The 13,571-nt window shown below is 33.4% G+C and overlaps 1 protein-coding gene across 1 annotated transcript; it reads left to right on the forward strand.

Moving 5' to 3' along the window:
* Positions 1–2,691: 2,691 nt before the first annotated feature.
* On the forward strand, positions 2,692–8,693 carry LOC143253285 (nucleoredoxin-like protein 2). The gene has a single exon (XM_076506899.1). It carries the CDS (start codon positions 2,839–2,841, stop codon positions 3,274–3,276), a length of 438 nt encoding a protein of 145 aa, XP_076363014.1. The 5' UTR covers positions 2,692–2,838; the 3' UTR covers positions 3,277–8,693.
* Positions 8,694–13,571: the final 4,878 nt, after the last annotated feature.

Consider the following 13,571-nt stretch of genomic DNA (forward strand, 5'->3'; position numbering starts at 1 on the left):
TGATAGTCTTGTTGGTCCGTAAAGAGTGATAGTGGGTGCTGTTGACTAAATTATTTCTCTTTAGTTTATCTTTCAAAAACTTAGCGATAGTATTAAAGTGTGATTTTCACAATAAAGTTAGAAAAACACCTTTTTCTCTCTATAACAAAAATGATAAATCTGTATTACTAGCTTTCTTGAAGCTCCAATGACGAAAGCTTGTCAAGAATAAAACTATTTTTAATTATTATCTAGAGAGTTAAGGTCGATGTTTCTAAATTTATTGCCAGAAAGTTCTAAAATAAACAAATGAACACTAACACCAACTACTCAGTTGTAGAAACCAATTCATTCAGCTACACATACAAATGTTTATTTGCTGCATTATTTACATAAAGGAAATTGGCCACATGCTAGCAAAATGAACACCTTCATGACATCCAAAACTGAAGTGAAATATTCAACCATCATAACTACAATAACAAGGGGGGCTAATCTATTATCCTGAGGGTATCCGTCCAAAAGGAACAAGCTATTATTATTCCTGTGAACTTATTTCATTTCATTTAATGTTTTATTTTCAATTTTAGTCGCTAGAGGGACTATCTACTTTTTGAAACATTACAATAGTCGTATTAAAATGGATATATATATATGCCAGTACATATAGGATTTGCTACAAAATGAACAAGAACTGGAGTATATGAAACTACTTGAAACATACAAGTCTTTAGTATACCAAATAGAGCAAATTATGAACGTCGAACATGATTGGACAAGGTCCTTATTGAGGTATTGAAATGATATCAGTGACTTGAAGCGATATCAACAACCCCTTTCGTGTGATGTTCATCGTTTAAATATTGTATTTCCCTCGGCAATAAAATTTCAAACTACATAAATCGTGAAGCAACTAAATACCAGTACAGGAGGGAGGAAGAAGTGAAACACCTTACAGATCTCGCGAAGAATTCAGATCCCAATAAATCTGCGATGCGATTCAATAATAATCACTTATTCTTTATCACTTCTCCTTAGTTGTATCTTTTTTATAATCACATTTTTAACTTTGATGTCTCATTAATTTTCAAAAACATTAAATAGGTATTTAAGTGCCTAATATTTTCATTTTCGAATTATTTCCATTTTCTGAATAAATTTAATTGTTTTTTTCATTCATGCACGAGGTAATTAGAATGTTGTACCTTATTCCGTTAAAACACTTTTAAAGTTTCCATCACTTTTACTTCTTTCTGTATTGATTTGCTTCTCTTCCTCTAACGTGGTTTAGAATTAAACTCCTGTTTGCGTTTTAGTTAATGTGTGTTTGAAATGTTAATATTTTCCAAGTTTGAATTAACGTGCCATGTCGGTTTTAGAGGGCTTTAGATGTCAGTTAGACAGCTTCTCAAGTGGTTATTAAGAACCAAAATAAGTTGCTGGAAAAATTAACGTTTCGTTAACTTGAAATATTAAAACTTTCTTGTGGTCATAGTCCAGGTAACCGAGTTAGATATGTACATTACAAAGACAAAGGGATTTGCTTTTACTCTAGATTAATGTACAATCTTCAAATAAACAGACTTCCCCGACTAGTGAACGACTAGTTCACGGACTTATAACGCTAATATTATGGTTTAGATTCTATGTGAAGGAAATATATGAAATTGTCAGTTGTTTAGCTTTGCGCTAAAAGTAAGAAACAAATAAATAAAGAAATTATTATTTGCACTTGGATCAAAATAAAATCAAATTATTCTAAGAATAATCAAAATATTTAGTGAAAGTATTTATGACTATTTTAAGCTATAATCTAACAAATCTTGTACTTTATTCCTTTGTGTTAGTAATTAATAAATGAATACCAACGATATATGTAAGAACCTATTAGTCAGTTATTAACCATTTTAGAGCTTATTTGATCCTTTCTCTGTCCTACAGTCTCTTACTGTTGCTTCATCCATTGAGTACAGTTGCTTCAGTTATTTACATTTTTGAACTGATACTTACCACAGTTTCATGTTTCTAACAATAATATCTGAAATGCGTAATTTACTATATGTTTAAGATCAACACGTAGGTTTGGATATAGTCAATTTTAAAGGGAGTCACGAAACAAAGAATAGAACAGATCTCTACGTCATTCACGGATATTTTTTTCTTTTCACTGAAATTTCATGTTTTTGTGAAGAAAAATAAATAAACGACATACTTTGTTCACTCTCTTTCATAAAAATGCGAAAACACTTCAGCTCTCTGTTGTATTTTTCTTGCAATAAAACTTGCACTTCTATTTCCTCTGTTTCTTCGAGGCTTAGAAACTTTAACATTTTTGTCGGATATAAAGGTCAATATAAGGTATAAGACAAAAATATATAGATATATACACTTATGAACTCAGAAAAAATCTACCTTAAAATCAGTTATACGTTATTAAAGCAATTACAAATAATTATGCAATAAAAACATTACCTCTAAAAATATTAGTGAATATACTATAACAATAATTATAGTATGCTAATATAAATATATAGCAGGTTTAAATGCTATTTGTCCTACTATACTGATAATAAAATTGTAACACTAGCAGTTACTTCAAATATTTAAACGTCAATAAATACCCAGTAAAACTTCTTGCGGCGGTGAAACACCATCTAACGGTATCTAGTCGATATAGGTAACAAGTTTCAGGTTACCAGGGCAACCGATGGTGTATAGGAGAGTACACATTCCAAACACTTCAGATCTACGACTACCAGTTATACCAGAAACAGTCAGTGATTGGTATATATAAACTTCAATTAACTAGTACTTCTCCAAACCGCAAGCACAACCTATAAGTAACTATATAGTCTATTTATGGAGCTTATAAAAGAAACGAAACTCATTAAAAGGGATAAAAGCGAGATTGAAGCGAAGGAGTTTTTACGAAACAAGGACCTGGTAGGATTTTTCTTTGGAAACCGATCGTGCCCTTGGTGCTTGGGCTTTACGTCATACCTTGATGACATTTATCTTAAGCTACAAAAGCAAGGGGCATCGTTTGAGGTTGTCCTCATATCTAGTGACGATGAGGAAGAAGCAATGTTTGGCTATATGGATCAAATGGAGATTGGATGGCCAGCGATTCCTTTCAACTGTGATGTTCGTCAAAAGTTAATCCAGCTCTATGATGTACAGGCTATTCCGGCTTTGATTGTTGTGAAGAAAGACGGAACAGTTGTGACCAAGGATGGCGTGGAAGAACTCGAGGAAAAGGAAGTCGAAGCATTCAGTGAATGGTCTCGATGGCAATAATGTGTCTGTGTAGTATTTGCATCATATTTACATTAATTATACAATATTGTTAAAGAAATAAAATTGGAAAACGCGTCTTCTGTAAGCAACAGATAACCTTACAACCCTCGGAGAAGTTAGTGAAAAACCCTGCATGAAACACAAAAAAGCGGATATGTGATACATAGTTGCATTGTCTATCTTCAGAGTTCTTTTCCTGCAGTGAGTATAGCTCAGCTTCAGTCTAGAAAGCTCAGTTTTTTCATGTTGCTGTGTGCTCACATATTTACGTTTCTTCTAACAGTCTGTGATTCTGTATCGTTTCACACGTTTTGTAATGGTATTTTTATGGAGTTAAATATTATTTTTAATCCCATTGTATTTTTTCTCAGCATATATATATATATATATATCTGTATGCATGCGTATGTGTCTTATCTTTATAACTGAATTAAAAAAAATCACAGATATTCGGTAAACATGGCTTAAGCTGTTTTTTAGAAAGCACGAGTTTCAAAAATGTTATTATGAATTAGGTATATTATAAAGATATTTGCTATCAGTGGTAGTACAACAAACAAAACATCAGTATCATGATTCACTTTTTTATATTTTTATGGTTTTACTTAGTTAAAACGTGGATAAAGTAACGTCACACTACATTTGTTATTGTGTCTATGAGATTTTTAATGAATATAAATATTTATTGAACCACGAAGAAGCATTTCTATTTGTTAGGTGTATTGAAGTGTGAAACTGAAATTTCGGTTACTATCCGAATTGTATGGAAGTTGAGCACGTTATATTAACTAGCTTTTGGAGCCTCATCGAGTTATTTCAGTCCGTGCCACCTCATCCAGTCATGCTTTATCTCATGAATATGCATCTTGACAATAAATAATCCCGCAGTATAATTCCCATTGGAAAAAGCCCCATCGAAAGATTGTTACGTCCAAAGCAGTCTATTCCTTCCTGCGTTTTTTTTATATCCGTATATTTATACAATAACAAGAGTCACCTAGCGCTCGTTTCCACAATCCAATCAGACGGAAATCCATAAACACTGCGTGCGGCAACTTTACTAGTACATCTGCGTACGGAATAGCATGTAAACACGTTGCTTTTACCAGTTACTTGAGGTATGTGACATTTTAATAGGAGGCATGATTGGAGGCCTTATCTTGGTGAACCCATGCTCTGTTTAACTCGCTTCGAGACGGAGATCCTTTTTTATTATTTTTATAGTGTTGCCTGGATGCATGTGGACCACTTTTATCACTGATATTTACTTTTATGGATTTTTACTTTTTAAAAGACGCCGCATTTTATTTATCATAACTAGAGTATGTCTTGTTATAGACCTCTCATTCTGAATAGTTCTGATGCCTCAAGTTTATGATTCATTTCCTTTTTTTAAATCTCATTAAGTACAAAGTACCTGTTTTAGAAATTCTAACTCGCTGATATGAACACATCTTTATGATCTGAGTTTATTATTTTTTGTCAGAAAAGACTGTTACGTACATTTCCTCAAAGCAATTAATTTTTAGCGTGTTTATGTGTTGTTGTTTTTTTGTATGAAAGTCACATCGGGCTATCTGCTGTATCTCTACTGAAATTAAACCCCTGATTTTAGCGTTACAATTCCGTGAACGTATCGCTGTCCCAGGAGGCACCAATTTTTAGTAATGTCAAACAATAGTGAAATGAATTTATGATTCATTCCGTTCCACCATAACTTTATATCGACTGGGTTTGTTATATGACTTGCTGAATGCACAAACAAAATCGTTTTAATATAATGTGCTGAATCCTCTGTATATATGCAACATTTTTTTTCAAATAGTTAGTAACATATATGTATACCATGTATTAGTATATGAAATATTGAATATTATTTAGCCGTGGTTTAATCAGGAGAAAATTACTTATAACACTTGAAGCCACATGTAAACCAAGATAAATAATAAAGTTATACTATTCCTCAGAAATGGTATAATAGTTATATAATAATAATTTCATAAACCTATAAACATGTATGAAGGTAAAAAACAAAACAAAAATTAACTTCAAATATAATCTAAATTCACACTGGTTAAATCAACTCTTAGATTGTTTGTTTTTAAATTTTGCAAAAATACTACCCGAGGGCTATCTGCGCTAGTTGTTCTTAATTTAGCAGTGTGAGACTAGAAGGAAGGCATCTAGCCATCACCACCCACCGCCAACTCTTGGGCCACTCTTTTACAACGAATAGTGAGATTGATCAACACATTATAACGCACCCAAGCTGAAAGGGCAAGCATGTTTGGTGTGATTTGATTCGAACCCTCGACCCTCGGATTAGAAATCGAGCGCCTTAATCACCTGACCATGCCAGGCCTCAACTATTAGATTCCGTCAACAAATTATAAAATGTTTTAATAGTTGGAAAGTATACCTTTTGAATGTCTTATAGATTAAAACTTTCAAAATGTAAACTTTAACGAAAAATGTAATGCGGAATTTTGATATGCTGTATAACGCATAACCATAATAAAATTATTCAAGTGAAAAAAATATTTAGAAAACTAATTCCAAGTGTAATTAAAATGAGAAAGTTCATAGTAAAAGTCGAACTGGATTGAGACGTGATATCTCTTTGATAGTGGTTTCTCAGAAAATAAAACACCTCTATAAACTGTACTGCATAATTTAAATATACGAAATAAATGGTTGAAGTATGTATATGGAATATCTCAAGTGTAACGTTAGGTTTTGATTATTTACTTGAAGACCACAGAGTATGTCATAACGTTTATCTAAATTATCTTAAATATGAAAATATGGTATTTGAGAACAGAAACTATTTTGAAATAACATCTTGTCAGGACATTTAATAGTATAAAATTAAAGAGGAGTTTTTTTGTACAACTTAATTAAAAATGATTTATGAAAACGTTAAGTCTGTAAACGTGATGTTATGAACCGTTATAGATAAGATGTTTTTTGGTTTTTTCAATTTATCACTGTTACGTGAAACTGTGATTACTCTTCTTTGTTAACTTAGCGTAATAGCATTGTAGTACGTTAGATACTATTGTTGCACGTTTCGTTAATGTCTCTAAAAAGGTGTAAGGTAAATTTATATCTCTAGAATAAAAGGAGTTCAGCCTAACAAAAATAGTTCACTTGTTGTCAAGACTAATAACTTACGTACAATCATCCAATTTTAACCACTAGTTAGTTATGATTTCTATGGTGAACTTCCAGTTACTTTTAAAATAGGTTTTGGCTGTTAATCTGTATTAAGAGTTCATCTTCATATAGGATGTTATATATAGAGTTTTTGCTTTCCATTGAGTCTTTTAAGTGATTTTCTGTGCTCTTAACTCATATTGTATCGTTTTGAAGATAACACAAATAAACAATGATGTAGACTAAAATCGCTATATACAACATTTCATGCTAATGTAGACTCGAATGTATACAAGAAACAACATACTAACTAAAACTTGAATCCAGAAGTACAAAAGTTTCTAATACTTATCTACCATCATACCAGAGAATATTGCATATTTAAGCAAAAGATACCATAGTAAAGGAATATGAACCATTAGGACAAGAAATTCTGAGATATACATCTAATTAACTGATAATACAATGTGTTATAAAGTGTTTATCAATCCCACTATTCGTTGGTAAAAGAGTAGCCCAAGTGTTGGTGGTGATGACTAACTGCCTTCCCTCTAGTCTTACACTGCTAAATTAGGGACAGATAGTGCAGATAGCCCTAAGTAGCTTTGCGCGAAGTTCAAAACAAACAAAGAAACCATAGGGCCCCTTTTGGTTTGTTTCCTCCTGCAACTGCGGAAGCTGCAGGGGCATACTTATGCCACTATTAATGGTATTTTTTGATTGTTTTTAAAGTTATTATCGCACAACTACAACATCCCTTGTAAGGACTTCAAAACTATTAAAGGCCTATATTTATCTGTTTTATAGTCAAACCATCGACAGTATTCATTTCGTTCCACTTCTAAAGCAGTTCACTGACAACATTTTACAAACCAAAACTTGTATCGGTTCTGATCCCAAGAAGTTTACTTATTCCACCAGGTTCCGTACCCGACATATTCATTACTATTTACTAGTCATTCAAAGTCATTAGACGTAACTTACGGGGGTAGGAACATACCCGGAGTTACGTACCACTCTACTTTTTCACGTACTGAGGATTGTTTATCACTCTCACGTATAAAACGTAATTATAATGAGTTATAAAGATTGTTCTTACATAGCATATGGCAATGAACTTCTATCCTTCCAGTTCTGCAACGAAAGATACTCCTATAATTCTACTAAAGAGTCTCTTTAGAGTTTGTCTTTGCGTTGTCGATCCTTTTTCATTTGATAGATATTAGAGCTCGCATTATGTGATATCTTTCACATTACGTCTTGTGAGATGGGTAAAACTACAAGTTTGAGCGCTGTAACTTTAACTTCCGCCTGTCTGCTACAACATCGTGCTACATTTCAGTTTTATCCACATTCTTGTCAATAAATAAATAAAAAACATATGATATGAACCAATTCATCAATCGAAGAGAACTGTCAAAAACTGCCGCTCACTCTTATGCACTTCTAGTTCACTATCGGTACTCAAGAAGTAAAATCAATACCCAGTCTTCCCACCGTCACTTTTTATCGCCGCTTTCAGTCGTCACAAATAGTGGCCCGGCATGGCCAAGCGTGTTAAGGCGTGTGACTCGTAATCTGAGGGTCGCGGGTTCGCATCCCCGTCGCGCCAAACATGCTCGTCCTTTCAGCCGTGGGGGCGTTATAAGTGACGGTCAATCCCACTATTCGTTGGTAAAAAAGTAGGCCAAGAGTTGGCGGTGGGTGGTGATGACTAGCTGCCTTCCCTCTAGTCTTACACTGCTAAATTAGGGACGGCTAGCACATATAGCCCTCGAGTAGCTTTGTGCGAAATTCAAAACAAACAAACGTCACAAATAGCTAGGCTCCACCAGAAGTGTGACGAAGCTCTTTTTACACAAAAAATATGCCTCTCAATTGTCTTTATTAAATCATCCAATGCAGAAACAATGTAGGTATGAATACAAAAATATTATTATGTAAATTGCCAAACCTTTCCAGATATCTTATTTACAATTAAATGTTGAGCTCCCGTCAGTTGAATGAATTCAATTTTAAATAAAAGTACTCAAACTGAACAGTGCTACACAAAGTTATACAGTGGCTAACAATGATAAGCTTGTAAGATTGACTAAGTACTTACTGGCTACTTCTTTAGGAAGTTTTGTTTATTGTTGTGTATTCATCCTTAACTTATATCTGTATTTTTTTTTTTTTACATTGCCATCCTTATATCATATTTAATGTTTGCATATTTGTTTTTATTGTTTATATAACGTTAGTTTTCGGCTTATAACAAAAGTATAGCTTGTGTTTACGTTTTTGTGTGAAAATAAATATAAATGTTTTACGGGAAAATATGCTTTTTTATAAATATATTATTCAAACAAACAACGCTGTTGTTGGTTTTTTGTTTTTGACAGATCTTAAAGTGGTAAGTGTTGTTTACTTATTTTACTTCGTTAACACAATATTGTAATAAGAAAAAATGTTTTGAAAATATCACATTTTAGTAGTATTCATTTTGTTTTAACGATCTCTATATTATTGTCTTTAGTTAGTGTGAAATGTTTCGCATAGGATGTAAATATTTTAATAAAAATCATGTATAATGTGACATAAAAATTATATCACCCCTTTCCAGAGATATGCTGATAATAACACAGTGGTTAAAGAGTTAAACTGTCGCATTGGATAAACATATAAATAACCCATTTGTGCCCTAAAATACCATTTAGTCTTTATTTAGTGTGATATAACTGTATAAGATATGAAACAATTAACTGTTTTGTTTGTTTTTGAAATTTCGCACAACGTTACTCGAGGGCTATCTGTGCTAGCCGTCCCTAATTTAGCAGTGTAAGACTAGAGGGAAGGCAGCTAGTCATCACCACCCACCGCGAACTCTTAGGCTGCTCTTTTACCAACGAATACTGGGATTGACCGCCGTAACATTATACATCCCCACGGCTGGGAGGGCGAGCATGTTTAGCGCGCAGGGGATACGAACCCGCGACTCTCAGATTACGAAACGCACGCCTTAACGTGCTAGGCCATGCCAGGCCCAACTGTTTTATACATAAATAAATTTAAGTGTGAACAACAGCCCTATCAAGGCGAGAGGTGTATTTCATTATATAAACAATTTTTCTTCAGCGTGTTCCAAAGAAAAATTGTTTTAACACATTAAAAGTCGTTGTTTATTACTGATGGAAAGAAATTTTTAATAAAAAAATCGAGAGTCGATCATGCAAAAACTTGTGAATATTATGGCCACCATAATACATGGCAAACGATAATAAAGCACTGAAATTGTATTTCGACGTTAATGTGGTATTAGAGCATTGAAACTATACAATGTTTGTCTCGTTGATACAATGTTTTATAAAGATATATTCGATAGTTATTTTTGCTGTTTGTGTCAAGATTTTGGTGCAAGTCTATTGTCTTTTTCAAAGTAATTTACCTACATTAGTCAATATATGATAGCTTGAGAGAATGCCCTAGTTATATTTACCCCAGTATCAGTTGGAACTTGGAGGAGCGGATCAATTTTTCTACTTCTTTGCACTGTTGATAAATGTACGCCAGCTATACGCCGTAGAAACAGTCTTCGTCGTTGTTTTGTGTTGTGTTTTACACATGACTAGTGAAACCGGACGCAGACATAATATGTTTGTTTACAAGTAATGCAACTCGGCTTCGTATCTTCCATTGGTCAACACTGCCTAATTATTTAACACACCACACAGTTGCTTCGAGTATGTGTTAGGGAAACGTAACTGTCTTTTCTCATAAAACAACAATTCTCTGGCGGGCCACCAAGCTGAATATATTTTTTTAAAGTAATAACTGCACATTTCTGTGCGCAAACCACGGCTATCATGGGGGTGCAACAAAAGAGTGGAACTAAGCTACACAGACGATGAGACTATATTTGTATAAAATTAAGTTCTTAACTGTAGGCGAGTAAACATAGAATAGTAAATACAAGATTGACATAATCGATGTTTAATTTGATAATGTTTGAATATATTTTCGATCATGCAGATTGAAACATACCAAAAAGTACACAATTTTCTGAGTATTATCTTAACATTATTCCAGTGGTTAATGAATGTCTGTAGTCAAAAAAATAAGGTTAGCACCTGCATATAATTCTGTCTATTTTGGTCACAGCTGAAGTAGTGGAATGAATGTGAATCGCTGTCATGCTCGTGATTACATCGGATAGCACAGATAGGATGTGGATCAAGCACGAGATCCAAGAATACCTGCATCAGCTGAGCTATTTGCAGGTATTACGGGTTGTATTCTACAGGAAGGTTAAGCATAAGTCTGTAGATTTTGTAATTGTCCACCAAGTTTCTTTTTCTTTCTCGTTATCACGCAAATATTTTTGTAACTGGGGCATCTTTAATTCACAATTTTTATTGAATCTTTCTTACCAGAAATATTTTGATACTGCATTTTTAATCTTCGCTTCTGCTATTTAAGCTCAAATTAATAATCCTTCTGTTTATTTTTTGAACCAGTGTTACTCTATCCAGCCCTAAATCTCTACATAAGGACAGTGGAAGCTAACAGCAATTTTTTATTTGGTTTTACTAATGTTTTGAAGTTTCATGCATTACATACAAATACAGGAGCTAGCTTCATATTTATGCCTTTAGAGCTTGATCATGAATGAAAATGGATTTATCATTGATATGTCAGGCATGAGGATGATACTTTTAAATCCTGAAATATCAACATCATCAAATACTCCCTCACTTTTCATAATTCAGCTGCTAGAGCTTAGGAGTGAGGATTCTCTTGAATCCTTGATGTTCAATGTACCATTTGTACAGCCTTTGAAACCTATACTGGATCTCTTGTCTCTGGAAATAATATCAAGGAAAGGGCTTGCTCCAAATAAAACGTGAAAATGGAGCATTGGGAGAACTTAAAAGCACCCTGTCACAGGATGTTTCATCAATAAAACATGTCATGGAATCTGTGTTCATTTCTAGCTAAACATTACTTAATGGTTCTTAAAACTTACTTAAGACCTTCCAAGGGCTATGTTTCAAAAGGAATAACAACGACTGTAGCTATTATTGCACTGATCATAAAGACTGTGACCTCAACTTTTTTTGCAGTTCCTTCCAATGCTCTTGAGATGAGGTCAGAGAAGCTGGAGTTCCCCATCAACTTGGGGATCAGATCAAAAGAGTAACTTATACTAAATTAAATAGTGTAAGGCAGCCAGAGGCCTAGGCACTGTAAATATGAGGAGGTCCAACTGCTCAAACACAGCCACCAACATGGTTTGAAGAAGAAGTTTATTGTCTCCAAGGGCATACGGCAAGAACTTGGATGGCTTTTACAAAACGTGATCCACCAGACCATCATAATACACCTAAAATCCATAGATACATTGCAATATTTGATGCCAAGGCTCCCATAGGTAAGCATCCCTGGTTTTTCCTATCTATTTTATATATTTGTTTTATGATCTATTGCAATTAGTTGAATATAAATATACACATAAAACTTACTTTGTAAAAGGTTTATTTATACATACATATATTTCTTCCTTTGTGTGTGTGTGTGATGTAAAGGGTTTTATTTTCTTGTACAGATAGATGTATTGTTTTTAAGGTTACATTTTATTTAGAATTTCATGAATCCTTTACACATCAAGTTTTTGGCACCTTTTTAATGTGAACAACATTTTTTTCTTGTCCCTTTCTAAAAGATTCTAGTTATATTTTAAAGTTGGAAAGGGTTTTCATTTTAGTTATTTATTGTTAAAAGGCAGACTTCATTATGATACATTTCTTTGTTAGATATTTTGTTTAATATGTTATCATTATTAAAGGGTTTTTTTGTTGTTGTATGACATGTCTAACTGTTCTAAAGGACATTTTTCTTTCTGACATGCTATCATATTTAGTTTTTTTGTTTTTACCTGTCAAATAGGTTTTTTAATTTAATTTCTCCACTAACATTTTCATAGCCATTTTATGATACAGAAATTTTCTTTTAATCCTTGTTTATTTGGGATTTTTCATTTTTGTTTAGCTTGTTTGGTTCAACTGCATGAAGTAAATAGTGTTCATGAGGTGTTGGGAGAAGCAGTTAAATGTTCTGGTAACTGTGAAAACCAAGATATAGTACCCAAAAGACAGTTGCAAAATGAGCATCTCATCCCATTGTTCTTGAGCAATATTAGCAGGCCTTTGATGTCATGTGACATGACTGAAGTTGAATTGTAGTACACTAATGACGAAACAGGATGAAACTGTCACTGTCTGGGAGATGTTTCTGGGTATATTCTTCACTTGTTTGAGCTGATAAATGACAACAGTTACATCACAATAGCTGTCCTTGCAATGTAATAAAATCAAGGTCAAAGTTCAACCACAGTACTACACTACATGTGTAGTGGTACCAACACATTAGATGGGACAGGAATTTGAGCCTGCAACCCTCAGATTGCAAATCAAGCACCTTAATCACCTAACCCTACCATGCCAACATGAAAAGTTATCATAGCTTTATTTTGTGGATACAAATGCTGTTGGGGACAGAAATAAAGGCCATTTACATTTGTTAACCCTTTATAGGTGAAGAGCTGAACTCCATCCAAAACACTTTTAAGTGTTGCAAGTTTTTATCTATGCCTTGCCATTTTGTCACCTTTACTCCTTCCAGGTTTTTGAAAGGCCAAATTTTCCTTGTACAGGTTTAAACTTGCTATAAACATACTATGTTAACAACACACAAGTAAAAACTGTCTCAAAAGAAAACAATTCCAGTAAAGCCATTTTCTCCCCATACTTACTGTGTTAAAACAAGCTAGAATAAATTTAGAATATACAACCTGGCATTTTCCAATTGTTTATGCTAGAGAGCATATTCAAAATTATGTACAGCCATTGGAACAACATTTCCATCCCATTTGGTTTTGTGATGTAGTTTAGCCATTTCAGGCTTTTACTGTCACCCATCCTTTATCTTTTCTTAAATATGATTATTCATGCACTTTTTGTAAGAAGGTTAAAATTATGTAGTACTGAATAGTACAACTTATCACAATATTATAAATAACTAACACATCATAAAGTGGTGGTTAATCATTTCTTTATTGAGTAATTTCTCTTTGATCAAGATGAAAAGCAGTAAAACATTAT

The sequence above is a fragment of the Tachypleus tridentatus genome, chromosome 6, assembly GCF_004210375.1.
Source record: "Tachypleus tridentatus isolate NWPU-2018 chromosome 6, ASM421037v1, whole genome shotgun sequence".
In the NCBI taxonomy this organism is placed as follows: domain Eukaryota; kingdom Metazoa; phylum Arthropoda; class Merostomata; order Xiphosura; family Limulidae; genus Tachypleus; species Tachypleus tridentatus.